Here is a 20,565-nt window from a genome sequence, read left to right on the forward strand (position 1 = left end):
CAGCATCCTGTTTTTTCAACTCATGTTGTAGCTTAGTTGGTAGTAATAATAATAATCATAATAATAATAATAATTAGATTCTTACCTGCGGCAGCTTTAGGCTGATTGCCTACGATACCAACCGTTCGTCCATTCATTCGAGCGAATCCTACTATGATATTTTTAGCGTAATTGGGCATAATTTCAAAAAAGTCGGCCTCATCAACTATACCCTGTATGACATCGAGCATATTATAAGCAGCTGTTGATTCCAAAGGCACGACTGTATCAAGACCCGGAACATCGCGATCCCTGTTTGACATGGGTGGTTAGTTAGTAGGCGTTTTCATATCAAATATTCAATTAAAAAAACAAAATGGAGGATATAAAAGGACTACACTATGAAAGATCTACCTTCATGCTTACTCCTCTTGAATGTAATACTAACTTTCTGTAAAATAAATATTAAAATCCTGTAACATTGTGTACAGAAGCAACTGGTAACAATGACTGTTTAGATAAGTAAAGTATTCCACACACATAAATGTTGTGTTATTTTTCATGCACAATGGGAATCATCCACCTTAAAACCTTCCTCAGAGAACACCTTTCTTTCAGTTTTTTTACGATAAAACTCTTAAAAGGATTCAATTCTTGGATAGGCATAAAAAACAAATCAATATTCTATTACTATGCACTCGTCCTCAACAATAAACTATTGAAAATTTTCATCTTCAGTAGACAATTGCACTCCACTTTAAAATCTAGTGGCAATAGGGAATAATCAAAAAATATAACAAATTGTAAAAGTAACCGGTATTTTTCCTAGCTTTACAAACCTATCATTAAAATAGGGAATATATTCAGCCCAGCCGGAATAGCTGTTGAAATGGTTATCGAGGTAGTTTAATATTAGGTGGTGAGCGCAGGGGAGTAACCCTTCTACCCGCCTTTCAAGACTTGACTTTTGACCATAGAATCAGGAATTAGAGGGATGGTTGAGATGGGAAGTATAACTTTAAAGTACTCATGTTTGTATAGCTAAGAAAAATACAAATTACTTTAAAAATGTTCTTTTTTCCTACACTTATACAAACAATTTGTCCATTAAAATATGGAAACTAATTGGTGGGTAAGAAATCCCTCTATAATCACATTGATTGGTTCTTTTTCTTCACCAGAAAATGCCAGGCACCCTTGTCCCATAAGGGAACAAATGTGATGATTCTAGCAAACCTACTATTACGCTATCATAGGGATAAGCAGGCTGATAGGGCCTGACCAGTACTTAGTTGGTACCTGGTACTTGGCCGATGAGAGAATGTTCCGCCTCCAAATGGAAGAGGCAATCTGAAATGAAATACCTAGATGATGATGGCCAGAGGATAGGTATTCATTTCACCATCCTTTCCCTCATAAAGGGAAAATAGGTGAGAACTACTTCTTAAACCTAGTCTAATAAGAATGGTGCTCAGAAATGTAGCTTACCAGTATCAACATCAGATCTAGTATGTAATGTTACGAAAGCTTCGCCCCTAGTAAGGGAAAGGAAAGAGGAAGCAGAAGAACCAGTTACTCTACCTTTCTTCCAGACTTACATTAAACCCATTACCAAAGACAAGATGTTTGCAGTCCTGTCTAATACTGCTGCCACAACATGGTCAAGAACAAAAGTGTCAAAGACTTATGGGTATATTGTACTCTGTTAAGAAAGCTGAAGGCTGTTTGACTTTAGCTATGAGTATATTGTACTCTGTAAAGAAAGCTGAAGGTTGTTTGACTTTAGCTATGAGTATACTGTACTCTGTAAAGAAAGCTGAAAGTAATTTGACTTTAGCTATGAGTATATTGTACTCAGTAAAGAAAGCTGAAGGTTGTTTGACTTTAGCTATGAGTATACTGTACTCTGTAAAGAAAACTGAGGGTTGTTTGACTTTAGCAAAGCCTATCACCTCATCAAATATAGATTCTTCAAAGTCTAAGTCGGATCAATACTTAACTTCGGGAGCTCTAGCTCAAGCTGGTACCTAGACCTTCAAAGGTCGAAGAGTATGCTCTAAAGTCTCATAAAGTCAGAAAAAGACAGTGTTCTACAACACTACTTTCTTGGTTCTGCTAGTGCTAAGAAGAGTTACTGACACCAGGGAAGGAGATATAAGAGTCCTCTATATAAAACAGTACATCCCTCATGGGACACAAAAACATCTATCAATTACTGCCCAACGTTTCCCACAGACGGGGGAAGAAGAAGGTCTCAAACCTGGGGTCGTGACTCAACAGGTTCTGATTTTTGGTCCTCCGGATGGAAAAATACAATGAAATATTGTGTAACTTGCCTACTCTCTTCGGCAAACCTAGGGTTACCCGAGATAGTCTTGAGAGTGGATCTCTGCCTAACAACTTTCTCTAATGCTTATAAGGCATATCCTTTAGAGCACTGAAAATAAGGCCAAACTGAAGGTTGAGCGGTAGCCTTTCAAGCTGCGACCGAGAGGTACTTCTCTTAGCAGATGACGTGGAAGTCCATGATCTATGTTAGAGAAGCTTCAACAGAAGAAGTATCTTTTCTAGGAAACCAATCTCAAACAATGGATTCCTTTCTTTGGTAGACAGCTGAAGAGGACTATAGCAGGTATCCAGAATCTCGAGAAGCTGGAAATGCAAACAACTTCACATATTGGTGGTACCTCTGATGGTGCCACTGACTATGAAGTTGGTCCAAAGGGTAGTTCTCTTTGACTAAAAGTACAAACATATCGGGATACCACTCGGTACGTGGCCATCTAAGAGCAACACGAGTAATCCTGAGGTCTGACATGATTGACAATCGGTTGTTCGGCCAGCAAAACAAACTGTATGAAAGAAAACAGAATGTTTCAAGGTCATCCCAAGGGTGTTGGTTAGCATCTTTGTACGCTGCCCATGGGTCTGGAAGAGGGAACTAAACACCATGAGTTTCCTGCTTAGCTGAGTATATAAAAAAACGACCGTTCCCAGTGATCTCCATAAGGCAAGAAGCCTCTCTACTACACAAGGATGTTGAGACTACTCCAACCATACAACCTGCCCCTAGCAACAGAACATTTTCACTAATACATTCCTCTTGATAGGAATGTATCAGGCTGTTGGCTATACACTGCTGGTACACCAGCCAAATGGCATTTTCTTTGTTAACTTGCAAAGGGAAGGTGGAGTGAAACGAAACCATGCCCCCATGAGAGTTGTCTTATGATACTACGGTAGTGTTATTGCTCAACACTACCGAGTGCCTCCTCAAACATCCATGGAATGCTTGCAGAACTAGAAGTGCTCCTAACATTCCTAAAATGTTGAGTAAAAGCTTTTCTTACACTGAACACAAACCTCAGGCAACCAGGTCGTCCAGGTGCACAGCCCACCCTTCTTTCGACACATCTGAGAACAGTTACATGTCCAGAGGTTAGGAATTGGGTGGAACTTCCCTTATGAGGTTTTCCTAGTACAGTGACCTGCAAGATCTGCCAATGCTTCCTTATCTCACCAATACTGGATGATTCGGAAACTTCCTGGTGGCTGACCAGTGATTCTGCAAATACCACTGAACGAGTCTCTGGTGGAGGTGCCCAAGTGGAATGAGCTTCTCCACCAAGGAAGGTGGACGAGAAGACTTTGCCAGTGCCAAGATAGGATGATTTTCATGAACACTGTTGGTCACCAACATGGGGGGGGAGGGGGTTGCAGTTCAGAAACGGTAGCAAGTACCCTTCCCAAAGGACACTTACTACCCAGCACTTATCCTTGTGCTGTCAGGTTGCCCACGGACATGAAAGCATCCCATCACTTATGACATCAACATACCCCACAACCTTTCCTCTTCCCCCTTCCTGATCTGACCATGTTGGTGGTCTCGAAAGGGCTGTGCAAGAATAGAATCCCTTAAGAGGAAGCGGTCACAAGTGGTTCTAATCAGGGACTAAATTAGGTTGCAAAGGTCTTCTTACACCAGATAACACAGGCATGGCCACCCATGGAAGTTTCACAGCAGACAGCTTTGAAGAGCCAGAGCCCTTGCAAGATACTACTCAATGGATCATGGGGTCCTGCAAAACAGTCCTACGCTTATCTACTACCACCTCCATGTAACTCCTTGAAAGCAATGATATAGGCATCAGGACCAACTTGTTTCGAGAGTTGGGAAAACTAAGCATTACTCCTCCTCAAAATCATTGGTTTGCTGACTGGTGTAGCAAAAAGGTCAATGCCTTTCTATGATACAGCACAGGACTCCAATATTTCTCAAAGGATTCAGAGATAAAAAAAAACATGTTTTCCTTGGGAAGTATATTCCATGCCTGACCACTTGTCAAGCACCAAGACAGTTTCGAGGGTGGCCATGGCAGAAGACTCTATGACCACAGACTCTGAGGGTGAGAACGAAGTGCCTCCTAACTTGGGTCTCCCGAAGTGGAGTCCCCTCAACAGTGAAAACAGACAGGTCCACCTAAAGAGGTGATAACTCAGCAGACTCTGGAATATACAGCCTTCACTGTCACTAAAGAGGTGATGACGCAGTAGACTCTGGAATATACAAACTTTACTATCTCTAAAGAGGTAGTGATACAGCAAACTCTGTAATATACAACCTTCACTGTCTCGAGAGTCTATGTGACAGGATCTTGCTTGACTGACTGGAAGCGAGACAGTTCTTAGATCTACATATCTGATCGTCAGCTAGCTAGCAAGATCCAACCACGGCAGCTCCAGAAAAGGTCTCGACAACTGAGGGAAAATGAAGTGCTGCACTCATGAAGATGTAATAAGGGATGGACGCCAGACCAGGCAGGTAGTCATCAGGTAGGGAATGACCTCTATCACCAATCAAGGCAGAGATAGAAGTAGTACCTCGTACTCTTCTCTCTGATAATCAAGGTGGATAGGGAGCATTAACCCCATGCCTATGTGCACGGAGATATAGCCCCTCAACCAAAGGCCCATGACTTCAGGGTATACAAATTATGACCTTAAGAAATGCTACCATCCAGGTAGAAAAGATGAAGGAGAGTGCCCAAGCTTTTCCAACACATGCTGACAGAAGGTCTATATAGGCCAGCACAGGGCTGTGTGCCTCTCTCCCACCTGGTTACTGGGTAGCCAGTCATAGGAACCTGAGCCACAGCCATGACAGTGGTAGTGGTCCCAGGGTGTCTGTCCCCCTAGAGAAGAGGTGGTTTCATCCCCCCAACTCCCCCTAAAGGAAAGGAGGAGTCACCAACAGCCTTCTTCTTGCAATTACAGTAATGACTGACCTTCCTAGACTTTTCCCACTTCATCTTCTTCTTAGAAGAAGAACCGTCTGAATCAAAATCAGAAAAGGAGGAAGATCTGGAAGAGGAAGAGGAATGAACTCCCTTCTTCCTCTTACCAACCTTCTCCCAATAGACAGGTTGCTCCGACAGAAACCACAACAAAGAGGAACACTTTCACAGGGAACCAGATACAGGGCCTGGTATCACAGGCACAAAGAGGGAGGGAGCCATGGGCACATGGTTTAAAAGTACAGTACAAGGGTAACAGACATAAGGATGCCATGCACTGGGGTGACAGGCACAAGGAAGCCATGCACTAGGGTGACAGGCATGAATGGCACTGAAGCTAATCAAAGGGGACAGGTATCAGGATTGTAAGTACATGTTTACCAGCACTGGAGCCTTCTTACTCCCTTCTGGCTCCCTCCAGCAACCTACTTAGCTGCTCCTTGACTAGACTAACACTGCTGGCATGGGAAATCACCGCTGAATCACTGGTGCTACCACTAGGGTTATTGGCTCTGGGGGGTGAGGTAGCCTTAGCTATCTGCCCCCTCAAAATGACCTCGAAGGCTTACCAACAAAACCTAAGGGTTATTCATCATAAATGTATCGCAAGGAAGAGCTTCCAGAACATATTGGAGTGTAGCAATCATCTCTCACTCCACCAACCCGTAAAAAATTTTGTGATGTGAAGTTCTCCCTACTGAAGCATACTCCATAAGCAAGCCAGGGGCATATGCCCATAGGCCTCAGCAAATGGCAAACTCGATGGGGATCTTGGAAGTGCTAACCAGTTTTTCCAGTCTGTCAAAGGCAATGCCAAGAATGATGCCAGAGAAGACTTAGAATTCTTGCTTCTCAAAGAATATGACAGCCTAACAGGAGGCGACGATCCACACTCAGTGAAGGAGGATGATTGAAAACAAATATGCCCCTGATTACAGTGTTTGGATCTATCGTTGGGTTTTAGTTATAAATTGATAAAATGTCCACCTACACTGACATTCCCGCTTTGTTCAATTAGGGTTGTCGGGGTATATTGGAAGCGTCCCTGCATGGCGATCGCCAGACTGGGGTTCGAGATCAGGTCAAACTCATTAGTTTCTTGTAGTCTATGCAACCTTACCCTCCTTCTGAGATAACAGAGAGGGTGGGGAATTTTGGGGAGCCTATAGGTCTACCTCCTGAATCCTCAGCAACCATTACCTGGCCCTCCCTAGTCATAGCTTGGGTGGAGAGATTGATTTGGCACTGATCATATGTATATATGGCCAGTCTCTACAGCACTGTCACTGTCCCTTATCTCAGCCATTCATGAGCGGCCTTAACATGAAGCTGATATCAACCAGTCAAACTAAAATGTATGAAAAAAAAAATTAAAAAAACTTGAATAGGACACTTCAGTACTATATGTCTGTACATGCTGCAGCCAAAGGCAAAAGGGAAGTCTTTGACATGCGGGTTGGTGGAATACTTCCATGTGCTCATCACCTGTCATCAACTACCTTGCTAACGGTTTCAACAGCTGTTCAAGCTCTGCTGAAGGTATTCCCTATCTTAAAGGACAAAAGGTTTGTATGCACGTAAGAAAAAAAAAGTTTGAATAAAAAAAAAACATTCCTATGATCAGTGCATATGAAGCAACCATAAAGTAAGATATTCATGTGGTGCAACTATGAATATCATACAGTAAGCAAAGCTAAACCACAAAAGATTATGTAGGGAATCTTCCCTGCATGCTATAAATATGATATTCTTTATAAACTCCACTGCAATAGAAAATTGAAAGGGTAGCCTACCCTAACATAGTTACTCACTGAAATATTCAGGTTTTTTGTTAATTACAATCTACTGTACATATGATTCTTCCAAGTTTTTCAAATAATGAAATAACATTCATTACTTTTCCATAAAAATACACATCAATACATAGTATACTAGAGGGGCACTCGGCAGAGCGCAAACCTCCGCTGCAGCAGCTTATTTCTCAACCTTTTGCTCGACCTTGACCTTTATAGGTATTGATTGGCGTGGATTTTCATACACTAAAATATTAACAAAGTTTGAAGTCTCTGTGACAATGATGTCCAAACTTATAGCTGATTACGTGAATTGGACATTTCGCTTGACCGTGAACTTGACCTTCCAAAACTGAACCATTTCCACTTTTTTACATAATAGTTAATCCCTGCAAGTTTCATTACTTACAATTAAAATTATGACCAGGAAGCTGTTCACAACCAAACAAACACACAAACAGGAAATAAAACATAACCTCCTTCAAACTTCTTTAGTGAAGATAACAAATACAGCATCTTTTAATTGCTTGAATGCAGAAATGCAATATACTTCAAAAGTGAATAAGCACTTTGTGTATTGGGACAAATGACCTTGAATGAGACATTTTGCTAACTTACAATCTTATACATTACTTACCAAGGGTCTTCACACTGTCTGATAGGTGAAGGGTCCTGATTGCTTTGAGGTAGAAAATTCATTAAGGTTCGTAGATTTAGCAGGGCATTTACATCGTTGTCAAAAGCCTTATGAGCAACTCCAGATAGAGTGGTGTGGGTTCGTGCACCTCCTAATTCTTCTTGAGTGACGTCTTCATTGGTCACAGCCTTTACTACATCAGGCCCGGTAATGAAGAGGTAAGAAGTATCTTGTACCATAAAAGTAAAATCAGTCAGGGCAGGTGAATATACTGCTCCACCAGCACATGGTCCCATTATCATGGAGATCTGTAAAATTAAACAAAGAAATAATTTATTAATATTTCTTAACGTATATATCAGAGAAAAGTTAAAGAAACATATGAGAGAGAGAGAGAGAGAGAGAGAGAGAGAGAGAGAGAGAGAGAGAGAGAGAGAGAGAGAGAGAGAGAGAGAGAGAGAGAGAGAGAGAGAGAGAGAGAGAGAGAGAGAGAGTGTGTGTGTGTGTGTGTGTATGTGTGCGAGTGTTTTTTTTTTCAAAGGATTTACAAGGATTTTGGATGACTCGGACTTTTTAGTCCATCCGCAGACTCCATTTGCTCTTTGGTAGAGCAATTTAGTTCTTATGATCTTGTCTAACTTATTCTTTAATACATCAGCTATAAGTCCATTCCAAATACTGTATTTGCTATTTTGTATGTAAAAAATACCACAACGTGGTGGTTTTTTTTTTTTTTTTTTATTCCAGTTTGTATCCGTTACCTCTGGACTGCTTTGTGCTGAGCGTCAATAGATTGATGTCATCTAAATTTGTTATTTCTTTAAGAATTTTGAATGCTTTTATTAACTGTCCCCTTAGTCGTCGTGTTTGCAGATCAAATAAGTTCAAACGTTCCATCCTCCGTCTATATCCAAATTGCTTTAGTGTTGGAACTAGTTTGGTGGCCCCAGCTTGCACTGCTTCCCGTCTATCTATATCCTTCTGAATACTTGAAGCCCAGAATTGGACTCCATATTCTAGATGGGGTCTTACTAGTGATGTGTACAGCTGTAGTACAATGTCTTTGTTTTTATTTGAATTTTCTCTTCATGTAACCTATTAGTTTTTGTGCTTTCTTTTCAGCTTTCATGCTCTGTTTGGTAAATTTCAAAACCCTGCTGATAATATTACCAAGATCTTCCTCCTGGTCCACACTTTCTATTTCATTACTCAGCAGTGAGAAATTTGATGGTGGGTTACTATAACCTAAGTTCATGACTTTCCATTTCTGACAGTTGAAAGGCATTTGCCATTTTCTGAACCATTCGCCTAGCTTCATTAGATCTTCTCTTAAGGCTTCTATATCATCTGAGTTTGCAGCATTTATGCCGTTTAGTATCGCCGGCAAATTTGGCTATCCTATTAGTTAATCCTAAATCTATGTCGCAAATGTAGATCAGAAATAGAAATGGTCCAAGGAAAAATACTTGATGAACTCTGCTTGTAACAGCTGCCCACTCTGAAGCTTCTCCATTGATTACAACTCTCTGTTTTCTCTTTGTTAGCCAATCTTTGATCCATTCAGCTTGCTAATCAATGATGCCTAGTCCTCTAATTTTGATCATTAATGTTTTTAAGAACTTTGTCAAAAGCCTTTTGAAAGTCTAGGTATATAATGTTAATTGCCCAGCTTTTGTCACTAATGATATATATGTTGTGGACAAATTCCAAAAGATTTGTCACACACGACCTCTTTTGTCTAAAACCAAAGTTTTAGACGTATAATGACATCATCGTAGCGATGGGGTTAATGGCTCATATGGGGCCCCTCTTAGAGAATGGAGAACTTTGGTAACATCCCAGGGCAGTGGTCTCATCTCCAATGGAGGGTTGTCCTGTTCAAAGCTTTGTATGAGCATAAATGTAGTGGTTAGCAGACTGCGGCCAGGTGTAGCACACAAAGTATCTAATCAAAATACTGACCACAGATAAACCACGCTACATTTTCTTTCACATTAGATTTTTTTCATTTAAGCATATATTGAAACAGGTTGGAATAAAAAAAAAGTGGTTTGTATCTAAGAAAGCTTAGTGGGTTGAATGTTATGAAACACACTATTAATTTTTGTTATTTTGTTTATAGCCCTCTGTGCCCCTAAAAAGTGCTTTAATCTGTTATTATTCCTTTCTAGGTATAGACAGCAGCCCCCTTCACCCAGAAGGGAAATTGAGAGTATTCGTCAAGTACTGTACATAAAATTATGAATGCGGTTTATGGTCTGTTACTATTATGTTAGTGGTCTGTGATGCTGCTCTGTATTCATATTACCTTGCCTTTTAACTAGAAGTATGCTACTGTGTTGTTATATGAGTGTGTCATCGACATTAATAGTTTACAGTAGCGATTGAAATGGCATGGGACTGTGTTCGAGTTTAGTCTGAATTGTTCCAGAATTACCAAAACCCCTTCCAAGAATGAGAGATTTAGGCACTACTGTGGTTGGACCAATAACATTCGATGACACAGAGGGTTTATGGACAGTTTTTTTAAATATTTGCCCCAGAACCAAGTGAACATAAAGTGGCATAGAACAGATTTTTGCAGGGATAGCCAAACTTTTAAGTGTTGTCAACTCCTAAACACAGTGGATTGTTCATGTAGATTTTGATCCACAATGTTGCGGGGTTCTCCTTTAAGCTTGAAGTTTGTTTCTGTCATTGTCAGGAATAAATCTGCATGATCCACCTGAGTATGTTGCTAGTCAGCCTAGGGGAAGACAGTTATAAGCAAGTTTGCCGGGATCTTCTAGTTTTGCCGCATGAATTGCAATCCTTGTTTTATGAACCCTTTGATTGTGAGACAAGCTACAGGTATTTGAATGTATCCCAAATAGATAGACGGTTAGGTGTGCCTTTGTTTATACTTGTAGCGTATTGGAACACTTATGAGTGTCCCACATGTGAATAGTTCTTGTTTTTCTTTTTTTATTATTCAAATCTTTTTTTTCCTTTTTATCTTTATCTGAGGCTGGAGTGTAAAGGGATGTTAATTTTGTCTTTAATTGCTTATATGAATTGACAAACCAATGTTAATGTAATCCTAACAGTTTTTTTTCCTTTACAAATAAATATTTCTTTTTTGTTTTTATGATGACAAATTTATTCCAGTTCCTTACATCACTGTGTCCCTTTTCTCAGCCACTGTTTTTTAATCTTTCTAATATGTCATTTATCATAATTTTTTCCTCCCACACTGTGTCCTGTTGTCAGTATAAAAAAATTCTTTCACCTTCACCTAATGTTCTGACCCTTACTTAAACTTGAACCTATCTAACCTTCAATTCAAGCTATTCACTTATACTGTTCATTTTTCCCAGAAATGAATCAGTGGTCACGCTATGCGTTTATCAACCAAGATTAAGGCGGGGGAAAATAAGAAGCAACTAAGGTTCTAGCTGAGTCCCCTTGGCCGGTATAAATCAAGGGGTGGTGCCCAGAGCTCCGTTCTCTTGACCTGTTACCTAGATTTTTGGGTATTCCAACATTGTATATTTTTTGTGCAGTGAACGTTGGGGTGTGGTCGGCATTTGGACACTAGACGGTTCGAGTACTACCTCTGGCCACAGTCCGCAAACCACTACAAGGTAAGATTTTGTTTTTCAAATAACTAGCGGTACTACTATAGCATGATTCATTTTCTATTCCGAACTCAATATGGGGATTCAAATCTACTATACATTGATTCCTACCAAGCAAACAACCAAATAATGTAATATTCCCCTTACAAGGTGTTATTACAAGAGTAATACCTCAATTAAGCATTAACAAACCAACTAAACAAGAAAACAGTGTAAACAAAACGACCATTTTACCTAACCTAACCTAACCTATAGGTTAAAATAGTATTAAGAAGTAAGTTTTATCTATCCTCCTTTGGTAGGAATCACACTATAGTAGAATCCTGATGGCAGGAATTACACTATAGTAGCACAAGACTAACATAAAATTCTAAGTGATACTTTTTTGAATTATTTAATGTTGAGGTGTAGGCCAAACTTTTATTATTAAAAGAAAAAATAAACTAAAATATAAAAAAAAAAATATAACCTAGAGAATTACTAAAGAAAAACATGAATACAGTATATATAGTATGTGAAAAAACTAACAACACAATAACTAAATACAGTATGGTACATCAATATATAGTTGTTAATTAAAACCATTCCTAAATACAAAAGTATATTTTTTTCTGTACCACCACTAATTTAGCCTCTTTATCATCATGAAATCTGATGGTCTGATTGCCTGTCTAATCGTGGGTGCGGTCTCCACTTTGAACGGAGTTAGGTATATAAACTTGTGCAACTCCATGCAGCTTGAGAAGCAACTGGTTGGCCGACTGGTTTGCCAAGAAGATAACCGTCTTAGCTCTGGAGAGGAATAGGACGTAGCCTGAAGGCTCGCCACTGATGCTGTCTCCATCACTGTGGATTCAAGAGGCTGAAAAAGATGCTCATCAAGTTTCAGCCTCTCCTCCAAGGGCCCCTTTATCATTTCTACTCCATCAACAACTGGCATAGGAGCAAGTAGAGCATCTTCTGGGATGTAGAATCTCTGTTTCCTAGACAGAGCTGGGGAGAACTTTGCCCGACAGGCTAGACCGTACAAAATTCCTTGGTCCCGTGTTTTGATGATCTACCTTGTTTAGGGCTGCAATTGCTAACCGAGACCAAGGTAGTTGAAGGTTCATCCAAGAACCTGCAGAACTCCGTAGCATAAGTCTATAGATGGCAGACCTCCCTCTATGGGCTCGGATTATGCTTCGCTAAGCTCATCCAGCTCATGAATTAATTATGACCTTCAGAAAGGTTGATTCTGTCTAAGGGTTATCCATTTCAAAGGGCAGCGGGACCCAATAGGGAATGAAGAGTTTGAAGGGTCCTGAGAATTCTTCCTCCCAGCAGACAGCTCTGCTCAGGACCTAAAATTGATCCAAGTCGGTAATCCTCGAGCCTAGCAGTGGAAGCATGACTTAGGAAATCACTTTCTGCAGATCTTACACAGTCTTCCCCCTCAGAGGGTGACTTTCAAAGCATCAAACAATTCTTGGTTTTCCCCCTTTCAGCAAGAGGCTCAGGCATGGACTTAAACTCTTTACGCTGGGACTGAGGGTTCAATGTGGACCAATCTGAGATGAGGTAGGCAACCAGAAGAGTGGAACATTCTCTCTAAGGAGGACATTTTGGGTCCCACCACTTCTGCACATTAAGTTTCGGGTGAGGAGTCTTCCCTTCTCCGTTTTGCAAAACGATAAGTCTTTCCCGGTGCCTTTGTAGTCTTGGACCTGGGGATCCGAAGAGTTGATAGTTTTTCCAAAGGAGTCTGGCCACCACTGGACTGAGATTCCTCAGTGGGAGAAGGGTGTTGTCAAGTAGACCAGTCACTTTAGGTCCTTGATAACTGCAATCCCGAGTCCAACAACCTAGTTTCCTCCCTACAAACCCTGGTTTGTGGGGAGCATGACCAAAGAAATGTTCTGTTAGAATACTGTACGCTCTTAGCCGCGAGGCCCGAGAGCATTTGTTGCCCAATCAGGGAGACCAAGTTTGTGGTGCTGCATCTAGGAGGAGCGTCATTTCCGCAACTCATGGCATGGTCAGCGAGATCTTGATCATTGCTCCTTATGATGTTTGGAAGCAAGAGCTTTACTATCTCGTAAAGATCGTGACCAAGGTGCTCGTGCCTTCTTCTCTCATGGTGAACGAAAGGTGAAAACGTGAGATTTTCTGTCTTTGGAATAAGTTGGAGAAGCTCTGAGTCTCCTTGTTCATGGAGAACAAGACTGAGACGATCAAGCTCATGGATAACCTGACCGAGCTGCATGGCAATCGTGCACATGAAGATCACTCTCGTGATGATCGTGTATGTGATGATAATACTTATGGAGATAGCACACGTGGAGATTGTGCACATGGAGATCATGTGTGTGATAATCACTTCTCACAAAGAAAATGAGCAAGAGGACGCTTCTCCTTTGCCTCCTCCCACTAAACAGATGATCCTGGGGGATCGGAAAAGTCAGAAGCACCAAAAGACACTTCCTTCCATTTAGCAACTTTGATTGTTAGACGGGTGGCTATCAAAGCCTCTCGGGTACATCCCATGGCAGGTAAGGGACCAAAGTCCTGAGTATAAATGCTTCTCCTTAGTCTCTTACAATCCCAATCCTTTGGAACCTTTGCATGAGCATGGGAACCTAACGCTGAACTTAATCTCGAAGGTTGGAGCTCGGTGTAACATTACTCCCTAAACAAAACCATGCAGGGGAATCGTTTGGTGTCTCATGAGACTCTGACCAAACGGTCATCTTGTGCTCTGGTAACCTCCTCATCTTCGGAGTGGCAGGACGAAGGCATCGGGGGACATTTCACATCCTTCTTCTTCCCAGAAGTGGAGGGTTTCACAACTGGAGACAGCATCTTCAAAAGGAAAGCAGCAACAGGAATGGAATCATTATGCACCTCCTCAGCGGGTGGAAAAAGCAGGGGAGCCGCAGCAGTGGGCTTCTGGGCTCTAGCAGATGGAAGAACCTCCAGAAGTTTCTCAACCAGCGGGGCACCAGCAATACCAGGTGAAGGCTTCAACATAAGAGATCCAAATTCTCACCAGGGTCATTAAAAGTAATTACAGCGGGGAGAGATGATTTGAAGAGAGGAAGGGATGTATATACAACCACATCTGGATTATTGAGAGGAGTCTCCTTTCCTCTGATGGATTCCCCAAAGGGTGGAGCCTTGGGAGAGACTGTAAGGGAAACACCTCGCTTCCATTCCAAAGAAAAAAGAGCTAAAGAGCCTCGTCATCAGTTTAGGAGTACCCTCTGACGTTAAAGAATCCCTCTAAGACTACTACTACTTTACAAATTCTGCCCTACACACCTCACATGGCAATGACTGTGAAGTCATGACCACTGCAAAAACCACAAAGCTAATACAAAAAGCAGTCAAACATGCGGCCTTCTTACTTGGGACAGAGCCGCATGTCTGGCTTAAGGAAGGGCATCACAAACACCTCGTAAACAATTTGAAAAGTGAAGGAAAATAATTAGTCTAATAGCCAAGTCAAGGAACACAACAGTGTACATCTGTACTTAGCTACAGCCAAAGTCAAAGTGAAGGTTGCTCTGCCTGTCAGGTGGGAAAGGCTTATCTGCCAAGCGGTAAATAACAATGCTTACCTTGGTAAAAGTCTAAGGGCAGTTTCAGCTTCACCGATGTCATACTCTTATTATAAGTTGATAGTTTGCATTACGTGTAGGATCAAATATATGCACCATGTGCCAAATGTATAGACATGAGTAAGACGTGGCTAGCATAATGTATTCTTGTCAGCTAATTTTTCTGGGAAAATTTCATGCTTTTGACAAATTTATCTATCATCCCTGACACTTTATGCATCTTTCAAAATGACCATAAAAAAAATTGTAAATATATAAATGAGAAGACAAAGAAACATGATAAATATTACTTACATACAGTACCTTAGATAAAATAAGAAAACTGATAATCTATTCTTAAGGACACCATAGAAAATGGTATTGTTACTATATATGAGATACTGTACAAAAAATATCTTTACCTGGAATTCTTGAAGAAAAAGTAAATAAATAGGTAACCAAGTCAGAAAAGTGTTGCATAAAGGACCGGATGTGCTTGTGTAAATATCCAAAAAGAACCTTTTAGCAATAAGACAAATTGTTTTCTACTATTTGAAACATATGTAAACATTCTTAACCCTTTTACCCCCCAAAGGACGTACTGGTACGTTTCACAAAACTCATCCCTTTACCCCCATGGACGTACTGGTACGTTTCACAAAACTCATCCCTTTACCCCCATGGACGTACCGGTACGTCCTTGCAAAAAAATGCTATAAAATTTTTTTTTTCATATTATTGATAATTTTTTTTAGAAAATTCAGGCATTTTCCAAGAGAATGAGACCAACCTGACCTCACTATGACAAAAATTAAGGCTGTTAGAGCAATTTAAAAAGTATATACTGCAAAATGTGCTGGGGAAAAAATAACCCATTGGGGGTTAAGGGTTGGAAATTTCCAAAGAGCCTGGGGGTTAAAGGGTTAAACTTAAAAATGTAATAGTTTTAATTTCCAAAATTCCAAGTAGAGGTCATGTGACGCGCTCCTTAAGCTAAATATAATTCAAATGTTACAGCAAACTACACCATTACTTACCTGGGGAACTACGCCTGAAGCCAGCACATTTCGCTGGAAAATGTCTGCGTATCCAGCCAGTGATTCGACACCTTCCTGAATCCTTGCACCACCAGAATCATTTAGTCCAATAACAGGAGCACCCACCATCATTGCTTGGTCCATAATCTAAATGTAATAACAAAAAAAACAAAAATACAGTTTTGCTGAGAAATCACAAGGCCAATTATAAGTAAAGTTTCTATGAATTGATACTCCTTGGATAATTTAATTTTCAAAATAAAATAATTTCAATACTTACCCAAAATTCATTGCTATTTCTTCAATTAATAATATATAAGGAATAGAAATGAATTAAGGTAATGATTCCAATAATTTTCATTCATTTACAGAAATCAAAATTGCAGGATATGTCACCCACCAAGATGTAAAATCTCTTTCAAGAATTCAATTCTGTAAGATGAAACTAGTTCCTCATTCAAACCCATCATATAAAAAGCCTTCACTACGGTACACGATGAGCCTCCCACCTACATTCTTTTGTTCAACAAAGAAGAGAGCACTCTTGTGATTTTGGCATCCCCATGAGCCTCAAGAATATCACATCAACCAACTACTTTATATTTTGTGCTGGCAGAACATATTCTTTGAAAACTGTTGGGAAGGAAAGTGGGATTGTGTATGAAACAAGTTTTAATTTACAATTGTTTTACTTTCTACAATCCAATCAACCATACACATCGCTAAATTGCTATTGGTGGAAATTCAAGTAACATGATGCTAAAGGATCAAGGAGAGCCCTAGGAAGTTTTAATTTGTCAGGGATCAAGACTCAGAAAGACTAAGGGTTTTGGAAAAAATTACTAATAACTCTCAAGTGTAGTAAGGTGTACTCGCTTTTAGGTTTAGTTACATAAAAGAATGTTTTGAAACAAATCAGCTAACATGCACAAAGTAGGAGCGAGAAATACGGGCATATTACAGCTATGAAATTTGTTAAACAGCCAAGAGAATCTGATGATGTGACAGATTTGATGGGTGTGTCATGATTCCCAATCACAATCAATTCTACAATCAATGTGAGAGTCTGATGCCAGAATGAAGAAAGCCAAACCAGAGTCCACTGATGCTGCAAATCCTCTAATATGTTCCCTGTTGTAACTAAAAAATACATTGAAAGGACATCCAATGGGCAATCACTCTCACCAGGGGTCGGAATAAGCAAGTCAAAAAAGTTATGTTGCAAGCAGACAACGGGGCCCATTTGTGGTGGTAGTGTGTTTGCCAATGGCTGTGTTTTCTTCCCTTTCTCAAAATCATTGTGGCCAGAATTCAAAGGTTGTTTTTTAATTAAGTGTCTAAAATTGCCTTACCATTTTTCATGGTGAGGCAAAATTGGACACTAGATATTCCAGATTTTTTCATTATTTTATTTTTTTCCATTTTAAACCTGAGTTTAGTATCATTTACTAATTTTTTTAGAAACAATAATTTCTAGTATTACTTCTGAGAAGCCTTAAAATGAAGGTGATGCAATTATTTGACACCTATATTCAACAATTTTTTAGTGGTATTTTATACTTTTTTCAAAATCAAACATACTTAAATTTATATAGTAAGTTGGGAAAATTCTAACAGCATTATAGTTTTTGAATATTATTAAATAGTTTTGGAGATATTGCATCTGTTCAATTTTTGCCTTATTTATCCAAAATGACCTATGTGCAAAATTTCCTTACCCTACTATATCGTTGATATAATCTAACTTATACTGTATTATTTGGCAATTTTCAATACTAAATTTCAGGTTTTGACTAGCACTTTATAACATTATGCTGTATTTGGCAATTTGTAATTAAATTTTGCATTTTCACTTTTGTTCTTTGGCAATTTTTTGCAGTTAAGAAATTTTGTGTCAAATTCAGCATTTATGCATCATAAGAAATTGGCAAATAACAAACATGCAGATAACAAGAATTACACAAAAATAAAAACTAATTCTACCATCATACAATTAACATTTAAAAGCAGTCATCCTCACTTTTTTGCAAATTTACTTTATGCCAAGTTTTTCTGCCGAACTATGGTCCAGAATTTCACTAAGACCTTTAAATTATGCCAAATTTCACAGAAATTTATTTAATTAATTGTTTTTCATCATTTTAATAAAATAATAATTTTCTACCTATCAAATTTAGAAAACAATAAGAAATGATAAAAACTAGATTAAAACATTGAAAAATAAATCACAAACAAAGAAAGTACGGTGGAACAAGAGCATGATGCACCGAGACTGTATATCGTGTGTGCTCCTTACACAAGATCGTACACGACACGCTAATGACTGACATATGAGTCAGCCAATCAGGGCATGGTAATCTGTATCCTAGCCACTGATTGGCCTGCGAAGCGCGGCGTCTCCCAAGAGGATGATGTTAGGCCAGGCAGCATCTCTCCATGTCCCGGGCCACTTTGGTTTAGCGATCCAATTCGTTAGTTTTTATTCATTACATTTGACAAATCCCTACAATAGTGCCTACAATTGACTGTGCAATATCACTGTCTTCATTCCCTACTGCAGAGCTAATTCATTATCATCATCATCATTCAATTTACATTGTAGTGTATATTTTAACAAGTACCCATACAGAATGACTTTAAAATATTTAGGAATATGATTAGGTACATGGGTAGTAAAACGTCTTTTCTAAATAAAAATAGTTTCAGAGAAATTCTCTATGTCCTGTAGTCTTAGAATATTCTATATAGTGCTGTATGTAGGCTATACAGTATAGTATTGAACGTGTATAGCTCAATGGACTCTAGTGCTGTACCTGTGAGCTATGTTAGGCTAGCCTAATCTCAGGTGTACCATATTCAGCATTGCACTTGAACGTATAGCATACATTGTAAAACTGTGTTCATAGGAATATGGGAAAGTGTTATAAGTGTGCTGGATAGGTTTGTAGCAGTATGGGGAGGGTTTATAAAGACTTAAAATGCCCGTAAATAGTGAAAAATAGGTTTCCCGCTTTTCACAAGGAGTCCTGTAATGTAGCTTTCACATAGAGTAGGGGATGACGTATGGCATTTTCTTTAATTTTTATCTATCTATCTATCTATATACCAAAGCACTTTATACCAAGGCAATTTTGGGGGGTAGCCAACACCAACAATGAAACAAAACAAAAAGGGGACTTCTACTCTCTATGTTCCTTCAGCCTAATCAGGGACTCAACCGAATTCAGCTGGTACTGCTAGGGTGCCACAGCCCAACCTCCCACATTTCCACCACAGATGAAGCTTCATAATGCTGACTCCCCTACTGCTGATACTTCATTAATATCAGAGTTTGTTCATAGCAAACATTCCTAAAAGGATTAGCTAAAACCTCAACTGGAAACATAAATAAGAGCTCTACTAACTTTGCATATTTTCTTGGCATGAATGGATGACAGTGACCCTCCAAAGACAGTGAAATCTTGACTGAATATGTATGCCAAACGTCCATGGATGAGCCCGTGTCCTGTCACAACTGAATCGCCTGAAAACTAAAGATTTACATACTCTACAATCATGTATATATTTATTAATCATTGCATAATTGCATATACAAGTATTACATGTTCTTTCAGGCCATTTAAAACTGACCTAAATTACTGATAAATTCATTAAAAAATACAGTATGGTATAGTAGATTTGTGTCAAATTTATTTCTAAAATTATCTCAAATAACAGGGTTCATTCAAAAATTTTGCTTAAAAAATATAAAATCCTTTTCCTCAGCTACATTTCAATACTCCCAATATTTAACCACTTATATACAAATACCTTTGTAAATTAAAATGAAGAAAGTTATACAATAAAATTCTTAACAACAAAACATAAAAAGGAAAGGAACATTTTTCTAATAGGAAACAGATTTTCATATAGCGTATATAAAAAATACAAAATAAAACATTAATCTCCTATACAAAGGATAAAATTCCCAATTATTAATATCATCATTATTACTTGCTAAGCTACAACCCTAGTTGGAAAAGCAGAATGCTTTAAGCCCAGGGGCTCCAACAGGGAAAATAGCCCAGTGAGAAAAGGAAACAAAGAAAAATAAAATATTTTAAGAATAGTAACATTAAAATAAATATCTCCTATATAAACAATAAAAACTTTAACAAAACAGGAGGAAGAGAAAAAAGATAGAATAATGTGCCCGAGTGTTCCCTCAAGCAAGAGAACTCTAACCAAGGCAGAGGAAGACCATGATACAGAGGCTATGACACTACCTAAGACTAGAGAACAATGGTTTGATTTTAGTGTCTTTCTCCTAGAAGAGCTGCTTAACATAGCTAAAGGGTCTCTTCTACTCTCACCTAGAGGGAAGTGGCCAACTACTTAAGATAAGAAGTACTTTAAACACAGTTAAACTTAATTACTTATGAGAAATGACAAATTTGAAAGTACAGTTATTTGTATTTTTCTTAACGTTACAAATCTGTTGCTATTTATAAGGAATATACTTTCAGCAAAGATGGAGTCTTAACCATAAGACTTTTAGCGAGGTGTAACTATCCTACAACTAGTTAGCAGTGGAGGGGTAGGAGTGGTAGCCAGCAACCTCACTCACACACATCTGTGTTGTTTCATCACT

The 20,565-nt window shown here is 39.1% G+C and overlaps 1 protein-coding gene across 1 annotated transcript in view; it reads right to left on the minus strand.

Annotated features, from left to right (window-relative positions):
* The window catches only part of LOC137624554 (propionyl-CoA carboxylase beta chain, mitochondrial-like), a 60,452-nt gene that overhangs the window by 12,214 nt on the left and 27,673 nt on the right, over window positions 1-20,565 (minus strand). The window contains exons 3-6 of the mRNA XM_068355455.1: window positions 19,340-19,465; window positions 15,936-16,082; window positions 7,704-8,011; window positions 86-291 (exon numbers count right to left, since the gene is read on the minus strand). Of these exons, the coding sequence (XP_068211556.1) occupies window positions 86-291; window positions 7,704-8,011; window positions 15,936-16,082; window positions 19,340-19,465 (787 nt within the window). The remainder of the gene's footprint in view (window positions 1-85; window positions 292-7,703; window positions 8,012-15,935; window positions 16,083-19,339; window positions 19,466-20,565) is intronic.

This window comes from Palaemon carinicauda, chromosome 31, assembly GCF_036898095.1.
Source record: "Palaemon carinicauda isolate YSFRI2023 chromosome 31, ASM3689809v2, whole genome shotgun sequence".
In the NCBI taxonomy this organism is placed as follows: Eukaryota; Metazoa; Arthropoda; class Malacostraca; order Decapoda; family Palaemonidae; genus Palaemon; species Palaemon carinicauda.